This window comes from Engraulis encrasicolus, chromosome 18 (assembly GCF_034702125.1).
Source record: "Engraulis encrasicolus isolate BLACKSEA-1 chromosome 18, IST_EnEncr_1.0, whole genome shotgun sequence".
NCBI lineage: Eukaryota > Metazoa > Chordata > Actinopteri > Clupeiformes > Engraulidae > Engraulis > Engraulis encrasicolus.
Genome location: NC_085874.1, coordinates 52,280,644 through 52,303,017, shown reverse-complemented (window position 1 = coordinate 52,303,017; position 22,374 = coordinate 52,280,644). Strand labels below are relative to the sequence as shown.

The window sequence follows — 22,374 nt, the reverse complement described above, 5'->3', positions numbered from 1 at the left end:
CTACTCTACTACTAGGTGATCTTCGAGGACCCCCTCTTCCCCGCCGACAACTCCTCACTTTTCTACAGCACTGCTCCTCCCTTTGACATCGTCTGGAAACGGCCATCGGTGAGTTCTCAACCAATTAGCCCTTTGATGAGTGCCATCACATATGTGATTAGAACTTTGGCTACATTTTGAGTTCTCATCATGATGTCATAAGGACTTTGCAGGATTTATGGGATCTATATTGTTACAGTGAAATACTAGAAGAGTTGGGTAAAAAATACTTGCACCTCAATGGAGAAATAAATAGACACATAAACAAATAGATGATTGGATGTACATTTTGAAATTGAAGTCTATCAAATGTAGCTGATAAGAAATTTGAGTGGGATATGGGATAGGACAGGCTATTGGAAATGGCCATCTGTGAGTTTCCAATTAACAAATAGGCCTAAATAAATACATTAACAAGCAAATTAATAAATGGAGCAGCGCATTTTAAATTAAACCATGATCAAATGCAAGCGAAAAAAATTTAGTTTAGCATGAGTTCCCTCAGCCTGCTGGCTGGTTAAAACCTGATGTCTTGACAACCTGGTTATCTCTGCTAAGGAGGTTTAATGCTTTCGATCTCGTTGGTTTGTCTATACTGTCTGTTTGTGTGTCTGTTTGTTTTGTCAGCAGGATAGCTCAAAAGATATTAACAGATTTGGATGAAACTTTGTGGAGTAATTGGAAATTACCAAAGGAACAAGTGATTCAATTTTGATGGCGATCACCATTGCGTGAATTTTGTCATTCAAGTTTTTAACTCCACAAAAAGAAGGCAGAAAGACTTGGAAATAAAAACAGGGTGTGTTCTATCAAACAGCTTCCTTGGCGGAGGTCTGCACTCTCTGAGTGCATTTGTAGTTGGAACCTGATTCTGCCATGAAGTCTTGTGGCACCGAAAAGGCATACTGCATGGACTGTACACAGTAAATTCTGCAGTGCTCATTTAACACTTAGAGAGTTGATTTGACATCATTTGGACTTGAATTAACTCTTTGTACTGTACTTCATGTATGCCCAAAGGGAGACACAGCCAAGCCACTAATAACCCTCAATCTGTTACATTGGCTACGCTTACAAGGGCCATTTAATTCAGAAATAACTCACCTTAATTCTTAATTCCGCTTTGAAAACATCATGTAAACACACAATTCGGAATTAAATGAAATATCAAAGGGAACTCGATGGAACTATTTAATTCGGAATAATTAATTCGGAATTAAAAACGTCAAAAACGTAGCAATTAACTCTTGAACACATTTTTTTAAAGTCCTTTCTTTTTGGCATTTCCAAGCCTTAGTGATCATTTCTCCCTTCATGCCACCTCTTCCGGTGGATTCCCCCCACACAGAGAGGAGACATTATTCAGCTGTATGTTTGCTTAGAACAGAGACTGTGGAACCTGGAGAATCTTTGGTTAGAGCATAGCTTGGACTTGTCACATTCTCAAATCTCAGGCAACTGACCCTTTGCAGCGGTAGGCACGGCGGGGCTTTGCAAATACCGCTGGCTGGGCATGAACAAACAGCCGAGCAGGAAGAGCTGTCTGCGGGGTGGCACCTGCTTCCTGAAGAGAGAGAGAGTTGGTTTTATAGAGTCGCAACATAGCGCATGTAAAGCCAGCTCTCAAACTAAACATGTATTTCGAAGCACATGTAAAGCCTGCTCATACTTTAAACATGTATTTTTATTAAGGCATTCTGTTGCTGCCTTTGATGAAGTGAAGAGGAATGGCAAGGGCGAAGGAGACTAGAAAGCATTTGTGATGTTTTTTTTATGTGGCATCGCATGGCAGACCAGTTGTTTATGGAAGGGAAATTTGAGCTAGCAGCAAGACGGAAAACATTATCCGGGTACAATTCAAACAATTCAATAATATATAAAAAAAGTAGGGGTGGGCATAGATTAATTTTTTTAATCTAGATTAATCTCACTGCAATTATGAAATTAATCTAGATTAATCTAGATTAATCTATATCAAAATGGCTCATTCAGAATAGGCACGCTAGCTAAATAATGAAGAAGAAAAAAAACCTAGGGGGTTTCTTAAGATGGCACATTAGACCAGAGCTCATCTCTTTTTTCCAAAATGCATCTCATCATCAAAAAAATGTTTGATATTTGGTGATGAAAAAAAAATCACTGCAATATTTGAAAAGTGTTTCGAATATGTTAGGAAGCATTTACAGTCATAATATACTGACATTTCAAAATGAACAGTGCTATAAATTGTAAAGGCAAATATAGATAAATCTAAAACATTTAGACTATTTAAACAAAATGACCTAAACAATTCAGCATTTCTAATGGGCAGAGAGAGAGAGAGAGAGAGAGAGAGAGAGAGAGAGAGAGAGAGAGAGAGAGAGAGAGAGAGAGAGATGAATCTGCCACTGACTATTAAACAAGTTAGCGGCTCCTTTAGAGAGGGAGGAGCTGCGCAGCAGAGCAAAGTCAGAGCCATCTACTGGATTTCTAGAGCTAGTTCTAGATCCTAAAGCAATGGCCCACATCGATTTGACCTAAACCTGACAGTTGTTCTCTGTGTTAGAATGCGGAGTTACAACTCCAAATGAATTCAGTTTGCAAAAAAAAAAAAGTCAAGCGCGACGACCGCGAGTTTGGCTATATCAAGCGCAACAAACGCGAGGTGTATCCGTCTGACATGAGTCGCAAATGCGCGAATACAAACATTCAGCGAGAGTAGATATCGACAGTTTCAGTTTGACAATCTTCAAAATGTATATCACACGGAATGTTTTGCAATTATGGCACAGGATTGTTGTTTGTGTTCAATGCAATGCGTGAGGAAATGTAGGCCATGTCGGGCTGGTACACAATAATGTCTGCTTCACCTCAAACAATAGCCTAACGTCTCTCTAGTCTACCACTTGTGAAAAGGCACTAAAACAACCAGGCAGAGAGATTCATGTTTACAGCATGCAAACACTGTTCATATTTAGTAGGTCTGCTGAGCAACAGGTGGAGAGGCAAAGCGACTGGAGGGCAGTCTGAAAGCGTCTGTCAATCGAACGGTGACGCGCATCCCCAAACCCCAAATCCATATTTTGAGAATAGATTAACGTGCGATATTTTCTTTGTCGCGCGATAAGAGTCTCACCTTATCGCAGCACGTTAATGCCGATAACGGCCCACCACTAAAAAAAAGACAATTCAATTAGTACAAAACCGTGATTTCATTTCAGTTCTGAAAAGCGTGTACACCAGGCACTTTCCCTAAATTGTGCTGATCAGTATTTGATGGTGATGATCTCTTGCCCTGTAGTTAGTGGCCTAATTAGACGCCTGAAGCGGGAGTCTAGAACACAAGCTCAGCTGCTCCTCCGCCTCAGTCAAAGATCTGACACAGCTCATACCCACAATCCCTTGGGGCCCGGACTGGCCATAAGGCATACAGGGCATTTGCCAGGTGGACTGGTGATGATTTTGGCCTTCCCCTTTAAGTAATGGTGCCAGTCCTCATACCACAACAGCAATCCTCTCAGAGTCAGACTTAAATATTAATTTTGGTTGTTGGGGTCAAAATGACTACATGACTAAAAATGTTGTCAAAAGACCCATTGTCTCTCTCAATGCCTGGCGGACTGGTCTTGGCTGAAAATGCCCGGCCTGATTTGTCATCCTAGTCCAGCCCCCCCGCTCCCCCCCGTCTGCCAGGCCATGTGATGGGAGAGTGGAGGCCAGTCGCTATGAGGAAGATATACACGGACCATGACTTAGTCCACAACTATTACACTGACCTGAGATATACACGGACCATGACTTAGTCCACAACTATTACACTGACCTGAGATATACACGGACCATGACTTAGTCCACAACTACTACACTGACCTCAGCTATACCCGGACGATTACTTAGTGCACGACTACTACACTGACCTGAGATATACACGGACCATGACTTAGTCCACAACTACTACACTGACCTCAGCTATACCCGGACGATTACTTAGTGCACGACTACTACACTGAACTTATACTGTAAACCAGTGTTTCTCAACCTTTTTTGTCTTGTGTACCCCCTAAGCCTTTTTGTCCTAAGATGAGTACCCCTCACTCATGCTCTATATGCCAATGTGACTATTCCCCATGCATTTGTTAATTTTTCCACGTACCCCCTGCAGTGTGCTCGCGTACCCCTAGTGGTACCCGTACCCCTGGTTGGGAAACACTGCTGTAAACCACAGACCAGTAGTTCAATCAAACTCAGTAATTTGCCTACTGTACATGCAAATGCAGTAAAAAGATCATGATGCATGGACATAATAATGTCTTATTTATTTTTTAAAGCATGAGCATGCGCTTATGATATTTAAAAAAAAAAAAAAACATCCAAAGCGATATTATAATGTTGTGATGGACTTCTCTGGGATTTCTATGTATTCCCTTCTACATAATTCAAATGTATAATTGGCTGTAGGTGCTTTTTGTGTTTGTGTTTATTGCTACACGTATTTTATTTTAATAGATTTACAAAAGCAGTTCAATGTTGTATTATTATCAGTCTTCACCTCCACCAAGAAATTTTGTGCTTGGTCGTTTTGGTTTGTTTGTCTGTCTGTCTGTCTCTGTCTGTCTGTCTGTCTGTCTGTCTGTCTGTCTGTCAGCAGGATAACTCAAAACGTAATAGGCACGGATTTTGATGAAATTTTGTGGAGTTGTTGGAAATGACAAAAGGAACAAGTGATTAAATTCTGGTGGTGATGTGGATCACGATCCGGGTCCAGGAATTTTTAAAAAGATTCTTCACCATTGCAGAAAAGGGCCCATTTTTTACATTCCAGTTTCTAACTCCACAAATACAAGGCAGAAAGACCTGGGGGGGAAAATGAGGGTGTAACACAGTCAAATGTTCTATCAAACAGCTTCCTTGGCGGAGGTCTGCACTCTGTGAGTGCATCTCTGTTTTTTAATGCCACAGGCAACCAGGTGTCATGTCCGTGCCGTGCTGTGTGATCTGAGGCTAGGGGTGCCTCCCAATATGTGACCTTGCCTCCTCCACTTGCGCTTGTCTCCTCGCCCCGCCTCCTGGCCCCTCCTCCGTGGAGAAAACGATAAAGTTTCCCAGCTGTCAGCCTAGCCACAACAACTTTTGAGGGACTGTTTTTCATTTACCGTCCCAATTGCAAACGAGAAAAAGACTCTACAATTGAGCTTTTGCAAGATATTGAAATATAATGCTGTTGTCAGTGATGTCATCATGACGAGAAGCGAGTGGAGGAGGCAAGTGGAGGAGGCAAGGTTGCATATTAAGATGCACTTAATGTGAGTTATAAATGGCCTCACCATCTGGAATAGTAGGTGATCCTGTGCTGCTCGTATTACAGATGAGATTTGGTTTTGACACTTTGTCACTTTTGACTTTTTGGCAGCTCTGTGCCACTTACCGTAGCGATGGCACACGTGATGAATCGCTCTTATACATGTCATCATCATCATCATCATCATGTGTGTGTGTGTGTGTGTGTGTGTGTGTGTGTGTGTGTGTGTGTGTGTGTGTGTGTGTGTGTGTGTGTGTGTGTGAGAGAGAGAAAAAGGTCTGCCTTTGGCTGAATGTATGTAAGAATGGGCTATATGGTTAATGTATGTGTAACGATGTGTGTTATGTATTGTGCATTCTGTATTTATACCTGTATTTATGCCGGACACCTTCATTTCCCTCAGAATTAATAAATGATACTCTACTACTCTACTATTCTACTCTACTGCACTCTACTCTACTCTACTGTACTCTACTACTGTATTCTACTCTACTCTACTCTACTCCTCTACTCTACTCTACTACTCTACTCTATTCTACTCTACTATTTTCTATTCTACTCTACTCTACTCTACTCTACTCTTCTCTACTGTACTGTATTCTCCTCTCCTCTACTCTACTCTACTCTTCTCTCTCCTCTACTCTTCTCTTCTCTACTCTCCTCTCCTCTCCTCTGCTCTCATCTCCTCTTCTCTCCTCTCCTCTACTCTACTCTACTCTACTCTACTCAACTATACTCTACTGTACTGTACTCTACTCTACTCTACACTACTCTACTCTACTCTACTCTACTCTACTCTGCACTACTCTACTCTACTCTACTCTACTCTGCTATTCTCTTCTCTTCTCTTCTCTTCTCTTCTCTTCTCTTCTCTTCTCTTCTCTTCTCTTCTCTCCTCTACTCTACTCTACTCTACTCTACTCTCCTCTCCTCTACTCTACTCTGGTTCACACGTTACCCACGGCACCCAGTAGCAGCATGATGAAGGAGGAGAAAGGAGGATTAGCTGGATGAAAGGAGAAATCAAATCAGATCAAATATCTTTTCAGTCTGATAAAACATCTCTGGCTGCATGTGATGCTGAATTAATTTGTTGCACCTTTTGGAGAAAAAAAAACGATTCACTTCATGGCTATACTGCCCTACAATATCAGAACGCAGTATCTTGAAAATGGTCGAAAATGGGTTTAGACCGGAAATTGGCTTTAAAATACCTTCTTTTTCTTGTGTTAAAATTTTTTGGCCCAACTTGGTCCCGTTTCGGAAAAAAACGCAAAAAACTGATTATACTGCGCTTTTTGGTTTTAGGAGGTTACGTCGTACTAGCCAAGAACGCAGTATAATGCGAATTATACTGCACTTCTCCATTGACACCGTGGTTTTGGTGTAGACAGTAATACCACAACAGAGCGCAGTATAATGATTTTTCAGCTAAAAAGTAATGAGAATGTTGTTTTTTTTGCTTTTTTCTTGTGTGCATAAATTTTCACCATAAAAAAGTATTATATGGAAGTGTCATCACCACTTTACCTCCAACACAGTCGCGTGGACAGAAAGGAAACTTTAAAGCCTTTTTTCTCAGTTTGCCATTTTGAATTATACTGCGTTCTGAAATTGTAGGGCAGTATACTGTAGGTTGGTTTACTTTGACCTTTTTGTGGAGGGTGTGGAATAGGAGAAGTGAGGTGACGTTTATCAAGGGGTTGCGTCGAGTATCTAAGCCGGCATGTGTCCCCTGTGCCGTGCTCAGGGTTGGACTGGTTATCGGGCATACAGGACATTTTCCCAGTGGGCCTACAGTAATCAGGGGCTGATAATTTTTTGGCTTGTTTGTTTTTTAGTTTGTTTCAAATGACATACTTAGATATCGGCCCACAGTTTAAATGGGTAAGCCCATCGGTGCATCCTTAATATACAGTGGACTGAGCATATCATTAATGTAGTAGTATTGGGGTGGGGGTGGGGGGATCATTTGTGTAGTAGTATTGGGGTGGGGGTGGGGGGATCATTATTGTAGTAGTATTGGGGTGGGGGTGAGGGGCAGGTCTATGCCAGTGATTCTCAAAGTGTGGTCCGGGGACCACTAGTGGTCCGCGACAGAGCTCAGGTGGTCCGCAAGGGGATTTCTATTTTTCCAAGACAAGCTAGCAGTAAGCTATATTTGTAAGTAAATATAAAGCTAAACTAAACAAATGTGAAGCTAAGCATAGCTGAAGTGTCATTTTCACCACAATAAGACAGGCTTGTAAAACGTGAATAAAAAGTATGTGATCTGCACCGAAATTAGACGTGTCAAATTAGCAACCGTCAACTGTCAATTGAATTGACAGGTGGTCCCTGAACATTTTTTGGGGGGACAAAGTGGTCCACGGTCTGGAAAAGTTTGAGAAACACTGGTCTATGCCAAACGCGCCCGGGCCGGTTTGTGGACCCAGTCCAGCCATGCGCGTGTTGGCTGTGTTCATGTCAGACGGCATGTGTCCCCTGCGCTGTGTTGGCTGTGTTCGTGCGACAACATGTCAGAAGCACTTCAGCAGATGCTCACACTGGGTCTAACAGGAGAAGGCCAGGGGAACTCACACACCTGAACAGGGGCATAGCAACACATTTTGGGCCCTATGTGCAATCAGCTCCAATGGACCTCCCAGCGATATAGCTACATAAATTAGACACTGTGTGGTCCCCCTATATACAGTACATGGGGCCCTGGTAACTAGGCAGTGGTGGACGAAGTACACCAGTTATGTACTTGAGTAAAAGTACAGTTACCTTGCATTGAAAACTACTCAAGTAAAAGTGAAAGTATTCACCTCACTTTTTTACTTGAGTAGAAGTACAAAAGTATATGCCGTCAAAAATACTTAAGTACTAAAAGTAAAAAGTAAAAACTTGAAAATGAAGCCTTTGGTGCAATTTTAATATTTAAGTGTTGTAGGCCTAGTTTGGTCATATCTAATTAAATATCCTCTGATTTGCATAGGCTATACCAACATGTTAGAACTATGCCATAACAGGCCTCGGAAACACTGTGGAGTAAGTTCATGGATGGTATAGCATCAGAAGTTCATTTTCACCTCTCTAAACATTTAATACTGACCCTAGCATGCCCAAATGAACACATGAAAGGGCCATTCATATTAAAAATGATTAGGCTGAAATTGATTATTAGAACAACTACTACAATACCCCCCAGCCGTAGGCCTACAGTCCAGTATAGGCCTACTTATTTGTGACAGCTTTGCATGTTATCATTATTATTATTATGTAGTGTTTGGTTATGTTAAGGTTGGCTTAGGCCTATGTATGGACAAACAGACTTCTTGCGCTTCTAAGCTACCTTTAAAGATAGGAACATCTTCATATACTTGTAATGGTCTCTATTTGCTAGATGCCAATGATTTGTAATAGCCTACTTGATACAACTTAATTGGAACATCTGTCTGATCATGAAAAAGCCTTTTGTGCCTGTGCACATCACTGGGCCAATATTTAGCCAAAGTCCACTTTTTTTCTCTTTTTTTTAAACTTTGTTACTGTTGTTATTTACAACCTCACTTTGGTGGTATTGCCAGTGCTTTTAATATCCACTGTAGCCTACTGACCTGACTTAAGGGAAAGGATAGGCCTACATGTTGCGTGCATATAGCCTCACTTAATAACATATGGTGGGCATGGCAATCCTCATGTTAAGATACAAAGCCTTTACACAAGCCTTTTTTCCATAAAGTTGAAGTAAATATTTTTTTTGGTGACAGGGGAGTCTATTAGACAAGTAATTGATATCCCCAACTACTTCAGAAAATACTGCAATGTATTGAGGGGAAAGAATGCTATCACGGAGTTGTGTGCCTGGATGGTTTGGAATAAGCAGCATGTTTAGGCATCCTGTGTACTTGACTCAAGAAACCAACACGCTACAAGAGCGGCAATTATGTGTCTATTGTAAGCCATAACACAGATATAGCACAGTAAGTCAAATAAGCAGTAGGGCCTACATTAAGCCTATCAATTCGCTGATTATTCAGTTCAAACGCGAAGCCTATCTGACAAATTTCGTCTTGTCAGGCGAGTGCAGCCTGCGAGCTAAACATCCCCCCTCACACAACGAATACGACGTGCAGATTAATACACTCTAACAACGTTATTGTCGCCTGCTTTATTGTTTTGCTGTGTTTTCCGCATGTTACTAGAAAGTACCGTTTCTTCTTGTTTCAATTCGTCTCGCAAGTCGCAACAGTGGACACATCAGTCGTCTTGCTCTGCTCGCTTTCCTTCTAAAACTAATTATGTACAGTGGAGCTTGTTGTCACGTGACACATTACAACCAATCACAATGGCGAATCTCTGAGTCTGCCAATCGGATTCAGTTTCACTTTCTTCACACAAGCGTGAAATCTCAGATTTCATTTGACCAGAATTATGAATTAATTCACCTGCCGTGTATCGCCTTAAATTAAAAAAAAAGGAACGCGTAAGGAACGAGTGTTTCTGTAAATGTAACGAAGTGAAAGTACTAAATTTCGCTTTGAAATGTAGTGAAGTAAAAGTATAAAGTCTCACCAAATAAAAATACTTGAGTAAAGTATGAAAGTATGAAAATGTTACTTAAGTACAGTAACGAATTACATTTACTTCGTTACTGTCCACCACTGTAACTAGGTCACACTGAGTCACCTGAATGCCGATGTAGTATACTTTTATTGTATATTTAGAAAATAAAATAATAATGAAAGTGCTACCCAAATGAGATGTGTAAAGGTTTCGGTCACAGTCAGACCATTCTAGAATAGAAGTGAATGATGTTGATGAGGGGTTACGTCAAGTACCTAAGATGGCACGTGTCCCCTTCGCCGCGTCGGCGGTGCTACCTGTGAAGCAAGCACGTTTCCCCTGCGCTGTGTTGGCCGTGTTGGACGGGTATTAAGTTTGTGTGACTGCATGTCAGAATCACTTCAGCAGATGCTCACACTTGGTTTGACTACGTCCTATGTTGTTTGCAAAGTGCTTGCAGAAAGCTCCCTGCTCAACAGAAAGTTAAAGTAAGCCAATGGGATTACTGAAGGATCTTCATTACAAGATAAGCAATGATGTCTGTCATTAATCCATCAGCATCCATGTCACCCTCCTGGCCTGATTGGACCATTCCTTAAAGTTTCTTTTGTTTCAGACATGTAGAGCGCATCTTAATATGCGACCTTGCCTCCTCCACTTGCCTCCTCCACTCGCTTCTCGTCATGATGACATCACTGACAACAGCATTATATTTCAATATCTTGCAAAAGCTCAATTGTAGAGTCTTTTTCTCGTTTGCAATTGGGATGGTGAATGAAAAACAGTCACTCAAAAGTTGTTGTGGCTAGGCTGACAGCTGGGAAACTTTATCGTTTTCTCCACGGAGGAGGGGCCAGGAGGCGGGGCGAGGAGACAAGCGCAAGTGGAGGAGGCAAGGTGGCATTTATATTTTACCTGATGTGTTTCAACGGTGAGACCTCCGTCTTCATCAGAGGGTCAAATGGATGTTGATGTGTGACGTGCTTTAAAACAGCTGATGTTGTGGAGGTGTGACCTTCCTGTCAATATTGGGCATCAGCTTGAATTTTTACCACACTGCAGTGAGTCCTATATGCAGGTCATCCTGGTTCACAGGGGTGTCCAACTCAAATTAACTGAGGGCCAAAATCAAAATCTGGAACGAAGTTGCGGGCCGAACTCAATATTTATTTGATAACAACTAAGATTGTGTGTGCATGCTCTAAATTCAGTTACATTTCACACGCATATACTGTATTTAAAAATAATAATTATATAAAAAATGAATTATTTTCTGAAAGGTGGGGTAACAAGGTTTCTGCTAGACAGCGGCGATATGTGCATTGTAACTTCTAACTGAACTCGGTTACATTTTATGTTATGGTTCACATTACGTAGGTGAAGTTCATGTAAAACACCCAAAATCACTCAGAATTTTTGCTCAGAGCAGCTCCTGATACAGACCTTTCTACTGCATTATTATTGGTTCTGTTAATTTTCTTAAAGGGACACTGTGCAGGAAATGGTCAAAAAAGGTACTGCAACTATGCCGCTCATTGAAACTAGGTTCTATTGCCTTTATTGCCTCTATTGTAAGTTTACTGAGTAATAAACACATATTAACTAGTATGGTCCAATTACAGTCATTTGCGCAGCTTAAAATGGCTATTTTAGGAAATTCAAAATGGCGGACTATGGAGAAGATCCCCCTTTTCATGTATGAAAATTTCAATTTTTCCAGTCATAATGAATAGTTAGAATTTGATGGTGGTGGTAAGGATTCATGAAAAAGGTAACATTAGTGAGTGGGCAGCATGAATTCTGGAAATAAACAACTAAAAATCTCACACAGTGTCCCTTTAAATATGGGCCAGTGGTTCAGCCCATCTAATTCGTGTTCCGATTTAACAATATTTGCCCTTGAAGACTGTCAGCCCAGCAGAGCATTTCTCCAATATATGAACACCAAATATTTATTTATTATACAAATATAATTTAACTTCTTGTGAGGTTTTTTTTTTAATCTTGTGTTTTTCCAGGTAAAAAAAAGAAGTTTTTGGTCACTAGATATTGTGTATACAGACTAGATTAAAGCAGTCATGCTGGGAATGCAAGCCATCAACAACTGCCCAAAGCCCAATCCCCAGTGACAGTTTCATAGCCAAATACTCCAAATGTCCGTGCACACACACAGCCATGCCCTTGATGGCCCTCTACACTCCTCTCCCCTATTACTGCAGGCCATGATTCTCAAAGTGTGGTCCGGGGACCACTGGTGGTCCGCGAGTGGATTCCAACTGTTCCAAGACAAGCTAGCAGTAGCCTAGGCTATATTTGGAACATGATTACAAAGCTAAACATAACTGACGTCTTATTTTCATGACAAAAAGACAGGCTTGTAATGTGAATAAAAAGTAAAGTGATCTGTGAAATTAGAAGCCTTTAACTGTCAGTCATTCAGTTGGCAGGTGGTCCCTGAACATTTTTGAGGGGGACAAAGAAGTATTTGTTATTGGTCTGAAAAAGTTTGAGAAACGCTGCTGTAGGGCCACCTCTCCACCCCTCTCCCCTCTCCCTCTCCGTAGGGCCGGTCATAAATGGAACCTCATAAAGAGTAATCCTCTCCCCTGGACGGACGTCAGGGCTCTGGAGATGCCAGCTATAGACATCTTCATTATGGGCCTGCGTGCCCTTTAATGGAACAGGCCACCTCATTTCCTTTGATGGCAGTGTAGCTGTTTAAGGCCAATAAAGCGTATGGTTACGGGCACCAGTGATTATGCTAAGCTATGCTAATAATTCTGATACCAATAAATCTGAATACTGAAATCACTGAAAAGAAAATGATATACACATTCATGATTAATGCTTGGAAATACTGCAAATATGTGAAAATCAAAAAAAGGTGGACTGTTCCTTTAATGGCTGTTCAGCTGTTTAAGACCAATAAAGGCCCTGGTTACGGGCAATAAAGTCTTATGAGTCCCGTGGCCAGAGGCGGACTTTACATTGGGTAAACCTAGGCAATTACCTAGGGCCCTGCCCTCCATAGGGGCCCCAACTTTTACACACAATAAAGTAGGCCTGATCTTAATTTGTCTTCATTATCTTAAGTAATCAAAGCAAGATATATATGAGACAAAACACTGAAATAGCACGCTCGCGCCTTCCATGCCAATTGCTGACCCTTATTTTGTGTACGTAATAATTACTTTTGAGGGTCCCATATTTATATTTTGCTTAGGGGCCCCAAAATGGCTAGATCCGCCCCTGCCCGTGGTTGATAAGGGGTGTACACTGATAGAGTATCTCCTGACCCCTCCTGACCCCTTCTGACCCCGTGTACTGTATACTCAAGACACAGCAGGGGGGTCCAGCTATCTGGTCACCGTCTCAGCAAGAGTTAGTCTATCCTACCTGACTGACCGCAATGTGTATGTGTGTGAAACAACTATAAAACCTGATCGCTCGATCTTGAATGCCCTTGCTTTGAGATGAGATGAGATAGTCTACTCGAATCCCAAGACGCCATAAATTAACACCAGCAGGGTTCATCTGTCCCTCCCGTCCCCGTCTCAGGTAGAGTTAGTTTATCATACCTGACCGACCGCAATGTGTATGTGTGTGAAACAACTGTAAAACCAGATGCCCTTGCTATCAGCTGAGATGAGATAGTCTACTAGAATCCCAAGACGACACAAATCAACACCAGCAGGGTTCATCTGTCCCTCCCGTCTCCGTGTCAGCTACAGTTTACCTGACCATACCTGACCGCAATGTGTACGTGTATGTGTAATTGCAGACACAAATATTACAGCCTTGGCCCTGCCGTGGCCTAACGGTAGGACACTGGGTTACGCCGGCGATACGGGTTTGATTCTGGCTTGGGTCATTTGTCGATCCTTCCCCGCTTCTCTCTCCCCACTCATTTCCTGTCTCTCCTCCACTGTCCTGTAATGAATAAGAGCAAAAAGCCCTAAAAAATATATTTTAAAAAATATAAAAAATTATAGCCTTGAACCAGGCAGCCAAAGCACTGTAAAACCAGATCGCTCGATCTTAAATGCCGTTGCTATCAGCTGAGATAGTCTACTCGAATCCCAAGACGCCGCAAATCATCACCGCGGCAGTATATCTGTCATGAGACTTATAGCCAACGTTTCCAAAGGGGTTACGTATCTCGTCGTCATCTGTAGAGTGCTAAATCTTTGGTCATGGGCTACGTGTGCGCGGTTTACATTACATTTACATGTGGGGTCGCCTGGAATGAAATGGGGTCGCCTGAAATGTCTTGGTGTAATAAAAGAATGCTGTTAAATATTTCTAATCATAACATAATAACTAGTTAGTATTCCGACCAGTGTTGCCAGATTGGCCATCTGCGGGTAAAAAACTGGCTATTTGGCGTTTTTTCTGCAGTTTTTACCCATAGAAATCAATGCAAATGGTTGAAATTGGGCCGAATTTAGCACATTTGGGTGGTTTTTGAGAGCCTTTTGGGGCGGTATTTGATCAGACACATAGTGGCAACACTGATTCTGACTGAAGTTTTATAGCATAGTTAGCTCAGACATTTTTGTTTTTTTGGCTGAGAGAAACTGTAGCTGGAGGGGTCCTAAGAAATTTGGCATGTCAAAATGGAGTCCCGGGCCAGAAAAGGTTGGGAGCTGCTGACGTAAATCATCCCCACCGCAGTTTACCTGTCAGAGAGATTTACTGCTGGAGGCTAAAGCAAAGGGGTTAACGCATCTCGTCGTCAGCTGTAGTGTGCTAATTCTTTAGTCATGGGCTGTGCCCGGTTTGCATTGCTGGGATGACTATGGACACGGTTTACATTACAGCTGCCGATTTCCCTCTTTTTACAGTTGCGTTTGGGATATTTTGCCTAATGGCACCCAGGATTACCTTGTGCAAACAGAGTGTAATGTTAATTTTTTTTGCACATGTTGACGTATTTGCAGTAGCATTTATTCATTAAAACATAATGTTTTTATGTTTATGGTGATATCTGTCTGACTCACTCTCCCAGCTGATCTGGGCTGACCTGGGCCTCAGCTCGGATTTTACTAGACTGCAGTGGCTTTTACTGCACACAGGTCATCCCGTGTCACATCCCATGTAGATAATCGGCAGCAATCTGACCAAGGCAGGGGATCACTATGGATAGACAGAGGCAACTGACAAACCGATGAAACAACGTAACAATCCATAAGTGTCCCACTTTCATTTGGGCTAGGGATCAGAAAGGCAGTCATGGGTAAGCAGTTAGGGTGATAGATTAGCCTAAAGGTTGCCGGTTCGACTCCCGACCCACCAGGTTGGTGGGGGGAGTAATTAACCAGCGCTCCATGACTGAGGTAGCCTGAGCATGGTATCCTCCCGCCACACTGCTCCCTTTCAGTCATCATTGGGGGCTGCCCCCTTGCACGGGAGAGGCATACATGCAGTTCCGTTGTGTGCAGTGTGCATTTGTGTGCTGTGTAGCACTGTGTCACAATGACAATGGGAGTTTTCCAGTTGGGCTTTCGCTTTCACTTTCAGAAACAAAGTGAGATTCAGAATCAATTGACTTGGGAAGGTAATTGGCGTAAAAATCCATTCAACTAATTTACTTCGGCCAAAATCTTAAGACAACGACGAGAGATTGCAGCCTCTACACGAAACTAAGCTATGGTGCTGATCGATTTGGACAATGGCTGGGTCGCCAGGAAATGATGATGAAGACTATTGCTACATGAGCCATCATGAACATGACCGATGTCACAACTAGGCTACTTCGAATTATTTCAGACTAATCAAAAAATGGAGAGTTTTGGCTAATCATACATACAATAGTAAGTTGATCTCCTCCCTCTCAAACCTAGCACGTGTTTTTGTTAAAGCTGGATGAGAAGATTATGCTATGATTAGGTCAGTGAAAAGCACTCTCTCTTACTTTGTGAGAGGCCACAGGATGTCTGTGAAACTCCCTTGAAAGTTTTGATCTATGTACCGACTACGCCACTAGAGGAAACAAGTTGGTTCTACTCTCAACAAGGCTACACAGATTCCTTCAGGAGAATTGAGAATGGAGGCGCAACAAGCTGTTGGGAGCAAAGAATGTAAAGGGGAAAAAAGCTTACAACATACATGTGTTGTATGTCCAGACATTACATTACATTATGTAGCAGAGTGGACCATAGATGTTTCATGAACAAGATAATTATAGTCAAGTTTTGATCTATGTACCGACTACGCCACTAGAGGAAACAAGTTAGTTCTACTCAAAACAAAGGCTACAAAGGTTTGTTCAGGACAAGAGAGACAGGATATAATAAGGGTAGCAGTACATTCTCTTTTATTTTCACCAGGCTTTATTTTGTCAGAATGCAAATCTTCTTTTAAATAGCAAAAAGTTAGAAACACTTGTTTAATAACGACATCTGTGGCAGGACACTGACAAACAAGAGGATAATATTCACAGAGATGGCTTCATTCAGTCTATGCCCTAGTGGCTTAAATAAAATACATGCACAGCAAACATATATATACAATACAAAAATAGAATACAAGGCTCAGCAAACCACACAACACTGCATGGGATTCAAAATATGGTGCTACTGGGCTCCTTACACAAATGATAGCACTGCAACCCAACTACTGGGTCTTTGGGTCACCTAACTTTTTTGGGTCATCTAACCATTTTTTTCACAGACCAGCATTCATATGTTATATAATAATAATAATAATAATGATTATTAAAATAATAATACTAATAATAATAGGGCATTATTGTTTATTCACTCCATTCTATAATGCCTTTCAAAATGTGTAATAGACTTTAAATGTACTATTTACAATTTGACTGTTAAACTGACATTTAACACTAATTTGTGTGGAGCCAATAAGTGCTTGGTCATAGAGCTAGTGGTGCATTGTAATTCAGGGTTACTTATGGCTGGGTTATAGGTATCTTGGTTTAGCAATGCTTTGAGTAATCCATCAAGGTCAACCATCTTCGACCAGTAGTCGTCATTTTTTTTTTTTTTCGAACAGCAAGGGTAGATAGTTGAAAGATGGAATTTGATACCAGTCAAGTTTGCTACTAGCAGCTATATTGTGCCCTCACATCTGTGTGCACTGTACTATGTGATTCTACTATAAGCGCATTCTTTGTAGATTAATACTTTTTCTTGATGTCTTGATTTATATATTGATATCTTGACATCTTTATTATTGATTTCTTAAGGCAACAATTTGATTATTTTCGATGCTTAAGAAAGCCCCAAGATGCGATGCGATGCGATTCGATGATCGACCGTAGGATTGATGCATATAGATTATTATTTTCACTTCTAGTCAGTAGCAGATCAGTAGGGTCAGGGGTCAGTAACCTTTTGGGTAGAGAGAGCCATAAAAAACAAATAATAGAAAGACATTTTCGTGAGAGCCATGCATTTTCAAAACACTGAATACAATTAAAAGCATGTATTTCAATTAAGCCCAACATGTTAAGAGTGTATTGTCGAGTTATTACTGGGTATGTAAGAGCTATATAAAGTTTGCAAAAAATCTACATGTGGCTCTTTAGCCATATGTTCCAGACACATGCAGCAGCAGATCAGTAGCACTAAGATGAGGAGCCCAATAGCCATGATGCAGCAGCTCGCCATCTGCCCGCTGTTGCACTGCGCCTTCAGCTGGTCCCGCTCCCACATGGCATCTCCCAGCTGCTGCTTGCCATCTTCCCGTTCTTGCCGGGCAATTCTAAACTGCATCTTGGCATCTCCCAACTGCGTCGTGAGCTTCTCCAGGTGCGTCTTGGCATTTCCCAGCTCCCACGTGGCTTCTCGAAACTGCATCTTCAGCTTGTCTCGCTCCTGTGTGGCATCTGCCAGCTGCTGCATGGCATCTTCTAGTTGCGTCTGTAGGTTGTCCCGCTGCTGCTTCGCATCTTCCAGCTGCGTCTGTAGGTTGTCCCGCTCCTGCATGGCATCTCTTAGCTGCTGTGTGGCATCTTCCAGCTCCTGTCTGGCATCTTCCAGCTCCTGTCTGGCATCTCCCAGCTCTTGTGTCACATCTTCCAGCTGCGTCTTCAGCTTGTCCCGCTCCAGCTTGGCATCTCCCAGCTCTTTCTCAAAGTCCTCTCTTTTCTTCTGCTCTTCGGCACGAATCTCTTTCTTCAAGTCTTCTCTTTTCTTTTGCTCTTCAGCACGAATCTTTTTCTCCTTTTCTTGCGTCAGAGGGTCAGCTGTGAAGAAAAGGAAAAAAAACCTTTAAGACAAGTCATGCGCACATGCAGTACACAAACACAAGCACCAGGTGGCACCATTCGAAACTGTGGGCTACCTGACAATCATCACTACACATTACGTAACAAGTTAAGAAAACCTATTGGATGAGAAATTGAGAAAGTTAAGCTGGGCTCAAACTGCACGACTACTGTCGGGCAAGATTTCCTCATCGTGTGTGACATTCTAAGATAGAACTTTGGCAGCTCAAAGAGTCGGCAATCGTAAATCGTAGATATCAAACACTGTTTGATATTGTGACGGGAAATAGAATGTGGGGCATTGTCTTGGGTGGTTACCAGTTTGATTGACAGTTGTCTCTTCATGTGTGCAGCGCTACCCAACGTCAAAACGGAAACAAAATCGGGAGTCGTGTAGTTTGAGCCTGCAGTGTTTGATATCTACGATTTGCGATCTGCGACTGTTTTAAAAGCCGCCAAAACTCTATCTTAGACGAGGAAATCTTGCCCGACACTCGCTTGCGATGGTCCTGGGGGGTTATGTTCCACAGATTGCCCTAAGGGGGGTTCGATTCAATGCTATGTCCGTGTGAAATTGGGTTTGGGGGTCCGAATTATGTCAGAAGCGAAAGTGCTCTGCAGTCAAAGAAGGTGGAGCTAACAAGAGGCGACAGCTATTGTGCTGATTGTGCTGACTAGATTTTGGACATGCTGGACGTTATCGCCAAATTACGATAGAAAGGGCTACCAATGTTAGCTAATATTGCTCATTACCTCATCTACACTGTTGCTGCTATCCAAAAATATACGATAGCATAATTAAATAGTATTTGAAATAGTGATATTATCACGTTTTCAGAGAAGTGATTAGTGAAGTGGGCGGAATTTGGCGACCTTACTATGTCCCATAGCAACATTCTGTCCCATTATTTTCGGCCGTGGCTGCCATTCTGGAATGAATATCGGACAAATTACATTGGAATGCATTGGGAATGTGTACAGGATTTCTACATAATATGGTAAAAATACATTTATGTAGCTATCGTAAATTCTTCATTTATGAATGCTTATACCATCTTGTGTTTTTTCAGCACAATCAGTGCAGACCTTAGTTATCTATTTGGCTAAAGTTGCTAAAGTAGCTAGCAATATTATGCTAACTTTAGCATTAGATCTGCGGTCTTTCCTATAGCAAAAGAACGTTGCTATGGCTACTGGTCATAAAAGAGTAGCGTACGTGACTACCTGTTTATTCCAGAATGGCGGATTTGACTCAAAACTGACTATTGACTGTTTCCCATAAAAGACCTGACTGTCGCTTCTTGTTAGAGATGTATATTCTTTGCTGCAGTGCTGTCGGAGCCAATGTGCGGCCAGCTTTATGGTGCTGCAATTCAGAGTTACTGACCTGTGGTGACCATGAATACTATGCCCAGTAGGAAGAGGAAGGGGACCGCAAACACAATCCTCCTCTTCCATTTCCCTTTAATCAAGAAAAAGAAATTTCAACACAGACGCATTGTAGTAGTGTGTATATCTTGCTCAGAAGTACATAGGTAGCCTAAAGACCGTACTGATGTATCAGGGTGGTCAATAGCCTAATATGTTTGCACAATGAGCAGTTCGAACTCTGAAAGCTTCCATCTGGTTTGCAAAAGGTATATGTAGTATTTCTGTTCATTTGGAGTCCTCTACAGTTTCCAATTTGACTGTTTTGTTGTTAATATTGACTTTGTCTCACAAATGCCTTTGAGTGTCACAATCATGGAATTTGTTACTAATCTACTAATGTTTATGGCACTTGACATTCAAAAAGAAATTGGCTGTTGCAAAAAGGTGACAGCATTCTCAATTTCCGTTTCCTTACAAATGGAACAATGACTGAACAAGAAGAAATGAAAATGACACATTTCGAAGAATGTGACCTGACAAGTTTAATCTCTTTAGGCTTCGTGGTCTGATGTGTGGCTCATGGGGGAGAAACAGGTTTGTTGGTTGGTTCACATACTCATGTAGGAGCGGGAAAGGATCTGCACACTGCTTGCAAAAGACTTAATTTATTGGGAGCAACGTTTCGATCATTCGATCTTCTTCAGGCATCTTGAAGATGTGCAGATCCTTTCCCGCTCCTACATGTGATAGTTTTTTGATCTGGCACCTGCTGATGCTTTTTTGCTGGATGTGCGCACTTTCCACTACAGTCTGGTTCACATACTCAGCCACGAGTGGAGCACATATTGTTTAGCCTATATTTACAATCATCACGTCGCAAGCACAGGCTATCATCTGTTGTATTTTACAAGAATGTTTATGTTCTACATATCTAACCCCTTAATGCACGCCGTACATCCAGTGGCACGCCGTAATAGACATTGAACAGTTAACTACCATAGTACTTCAATAGCATGGCATAGCACAGGCCCTTTAGTAATACACTACGACTTGGTCATTGCCATTCTGGTAGCAGCTGTAGAGCCCCCGTTGAGAAACCCTAATCTATAATATTGGTAACAGACTAGACTTCCAATAATAATATTGTCGATGGGGCTGTGACAAGGTCTGGTCTACACCCAAAAGTGCCCGGGCCGGCTTTTGAGCCCAGTTCATACTGGGTCACCAATGCTCCACGTCACAACTCATTTCACATGAACAACATACAGACGATACAATAGGTGAGTTTCAATCCGAGCGGAGAGAAGAGGAGTCACATTGGGAAAACTAATGATGGTCTAGAAAGTCAGGTACTTCTACTAGAAACATATCCCATTTTGTCTTTGCGTGCTACTGCACTACCTGAAGCAGACAGACTACTTTTAAAGATGAAAAACTAGAATAAAAAAGTAGACATAAAGTTGAAAAAGCTTATTCACCTCACCCTGTTCCAACAGTTTTTAATTCTCTACTTTCTAGGGCAACATTAATTTTGTAAAATCTCAGTCTAACAGATTTTTTTTATTCTTGTCATTGCCAAAGTCAAACATGCTCAAGACAAAGACAAAGTTTAGGATGATTGATTACTGTTTTCATTGGTCAAAACACCATTTACAAATGTAACACCATTTTTTAAGGAAAGGCTGTGGTTAAATTCTTATTGACATTAAGATCATGACAAATTGTAAATATAGGATGAGTAAAACAGTTTGAATCTTACCTCTGGCCATGTTTTTGAGGCTTTGACAGAAATACATAAGCATCTTCTTATTCGTGAAGCTGAAGCCAATCAAATGAAGTGAAGCGGTCAGCTCTCTACACAGTACGCACTGTATATAGCAAAACTCCCCTGATTATCATTAGCCAGTTCATCCAGGCAGGTGAGTCGTCCTTACTACGGGATGTGTTTCCATTTTGCTATGTCTGTTAGACTCTCTCTGTTTCGTTTACACTCTCATCAACATTTTTTTCATAGTTCAGATTAAGATCACCTCAGTCCTGCGCTAGCAAGGGAGGGGTTGAGGCTTTGAATCCAGATCGTCAGAACTAAAAATGTACCAGGCTAGGCCTCATTGGCTGCGCCTGGCGAAGGTGGAAGAGGAGCCGTTCGGCAACCAGAAGGTTGCAGGTTTGAGCCCCGCCCTGTCTGACCCCATCGATGTATCCCTGAGCAAGATACGTAGCCCTTAATGCATGTCGTACTTCTACCGAGTTTCGCACCCCTGGAATTCTTGTCAGCAGTCAGACTCTTGTTCTGTGTCCAGGTTGTCTGCCTCGACTGTTGTGGCTGCAGCTTCAGCTTCGTCCATAGCCCGCTGCTGTTCGTCGCTATACTGTGGCTAATAAAGCTAGCCACCAACATCCGAACTACCATACCTTCTTCAAAAAAGGTGTATGTTGCTCCCTTTAAATATTGAAATCAATCTTTTATATATCTTCATCATTGTAATCAATCAATCTTCTATTTTAATCACTCCCCTAGTGATCCCTTGATGTATTGCTTTCTTGTGTGTAAATGTTACATAGTCACAATGTTACACATAGTTACAATGTCACAGAGTATAGCCACGGGTATAGGATAAGCTCGTGGCTAACTTATCTGTAGGAGTTTTAGTTTTTTATTTTGTTTCGTTCTTTTCCTTTTCGCTGGTAGATCAAGGAGGGTCTTTGGGTTGAAAACGAGGCATTTTTGAACTTTGTAAGTGAAACAACAATTACTAGCAAACTCCTGTTGGTGATATAACTGTGGTAATAACACAGCGTTAGCTAACCAGACACCAAAACACCAAAAACGAACATGCAATGTTGACATCGACAACCCCTAATTGCTCAACATTTTGCTGGTTGATCAATGAGGGTTATGTGG

General features: G+C 41.7%; 2 protein-coding genes across 3 annotated transcripts in view; one reads left to right on the top strand and one right to left on the bottom strand.

Annotated features, from left to right (window-relative positions):
• Positions 1-22,374, top strand: part of capn3b (calpain 3b) — a 117,696-nt gene that overhangs the window by 799 nt on the left and 94,523 nt on the right. The window contains exon 2 of the mRNA XM_063223821.1: positions 16-108. Coding sequence (XP_063079891.1) covers positions 16-108 — 93 coding nt within the window. The remainder of the gene's footprint in view (positions 1-15; positions 109-22,374) is intronic.
• On the bottom strand, positions 16,141-22,085 carry LOC134468704 (moesin-like). 2 transcript variants are annotated; one of them, XM_063222590.1, is made up of 2 exons: positions 21,229-22,085; positions 16,141-18,077 (listed from the first exon to the last, which is right to left on the bottom strand). In XM_063222590.1, the coding sequence occupies exons 1-2, from the start codon at positions 21,269-21,271 to the stop codon at positions 17,338-17,340; spliced, it is 783 nt and encodes a 260-aa protein (XP_063078660.1). In that variant the 5' UTR covers positions 21,272-22,085; the 3' UTR covers positions 16,141-17,337. The 2 variants fall into 2 exon arrangements, with proteins under 2 accessions (XP_063078660.1, XP_063078661.1); XM_063222591.1 differs by lacking the exon at positions 21,229-22,085 and adding an exon at positions 19,486-19,609.

Coding starts and splice junctions, on each gene's coding strand:
- LOC134468704 (XM_063222590.1), bottom strand. CDS start 21,271: ATGCTTATGTATTTCTGTCAAAGCCTCAAAAACATGGCCAGAG. Junction 18,078..21,228: donor CCTCAAAAACATGGCCAGAG/GTAAGATTCAAA, acceptor TTTTCTTCACAG/CTGACCCTCTGACGCAAGAA.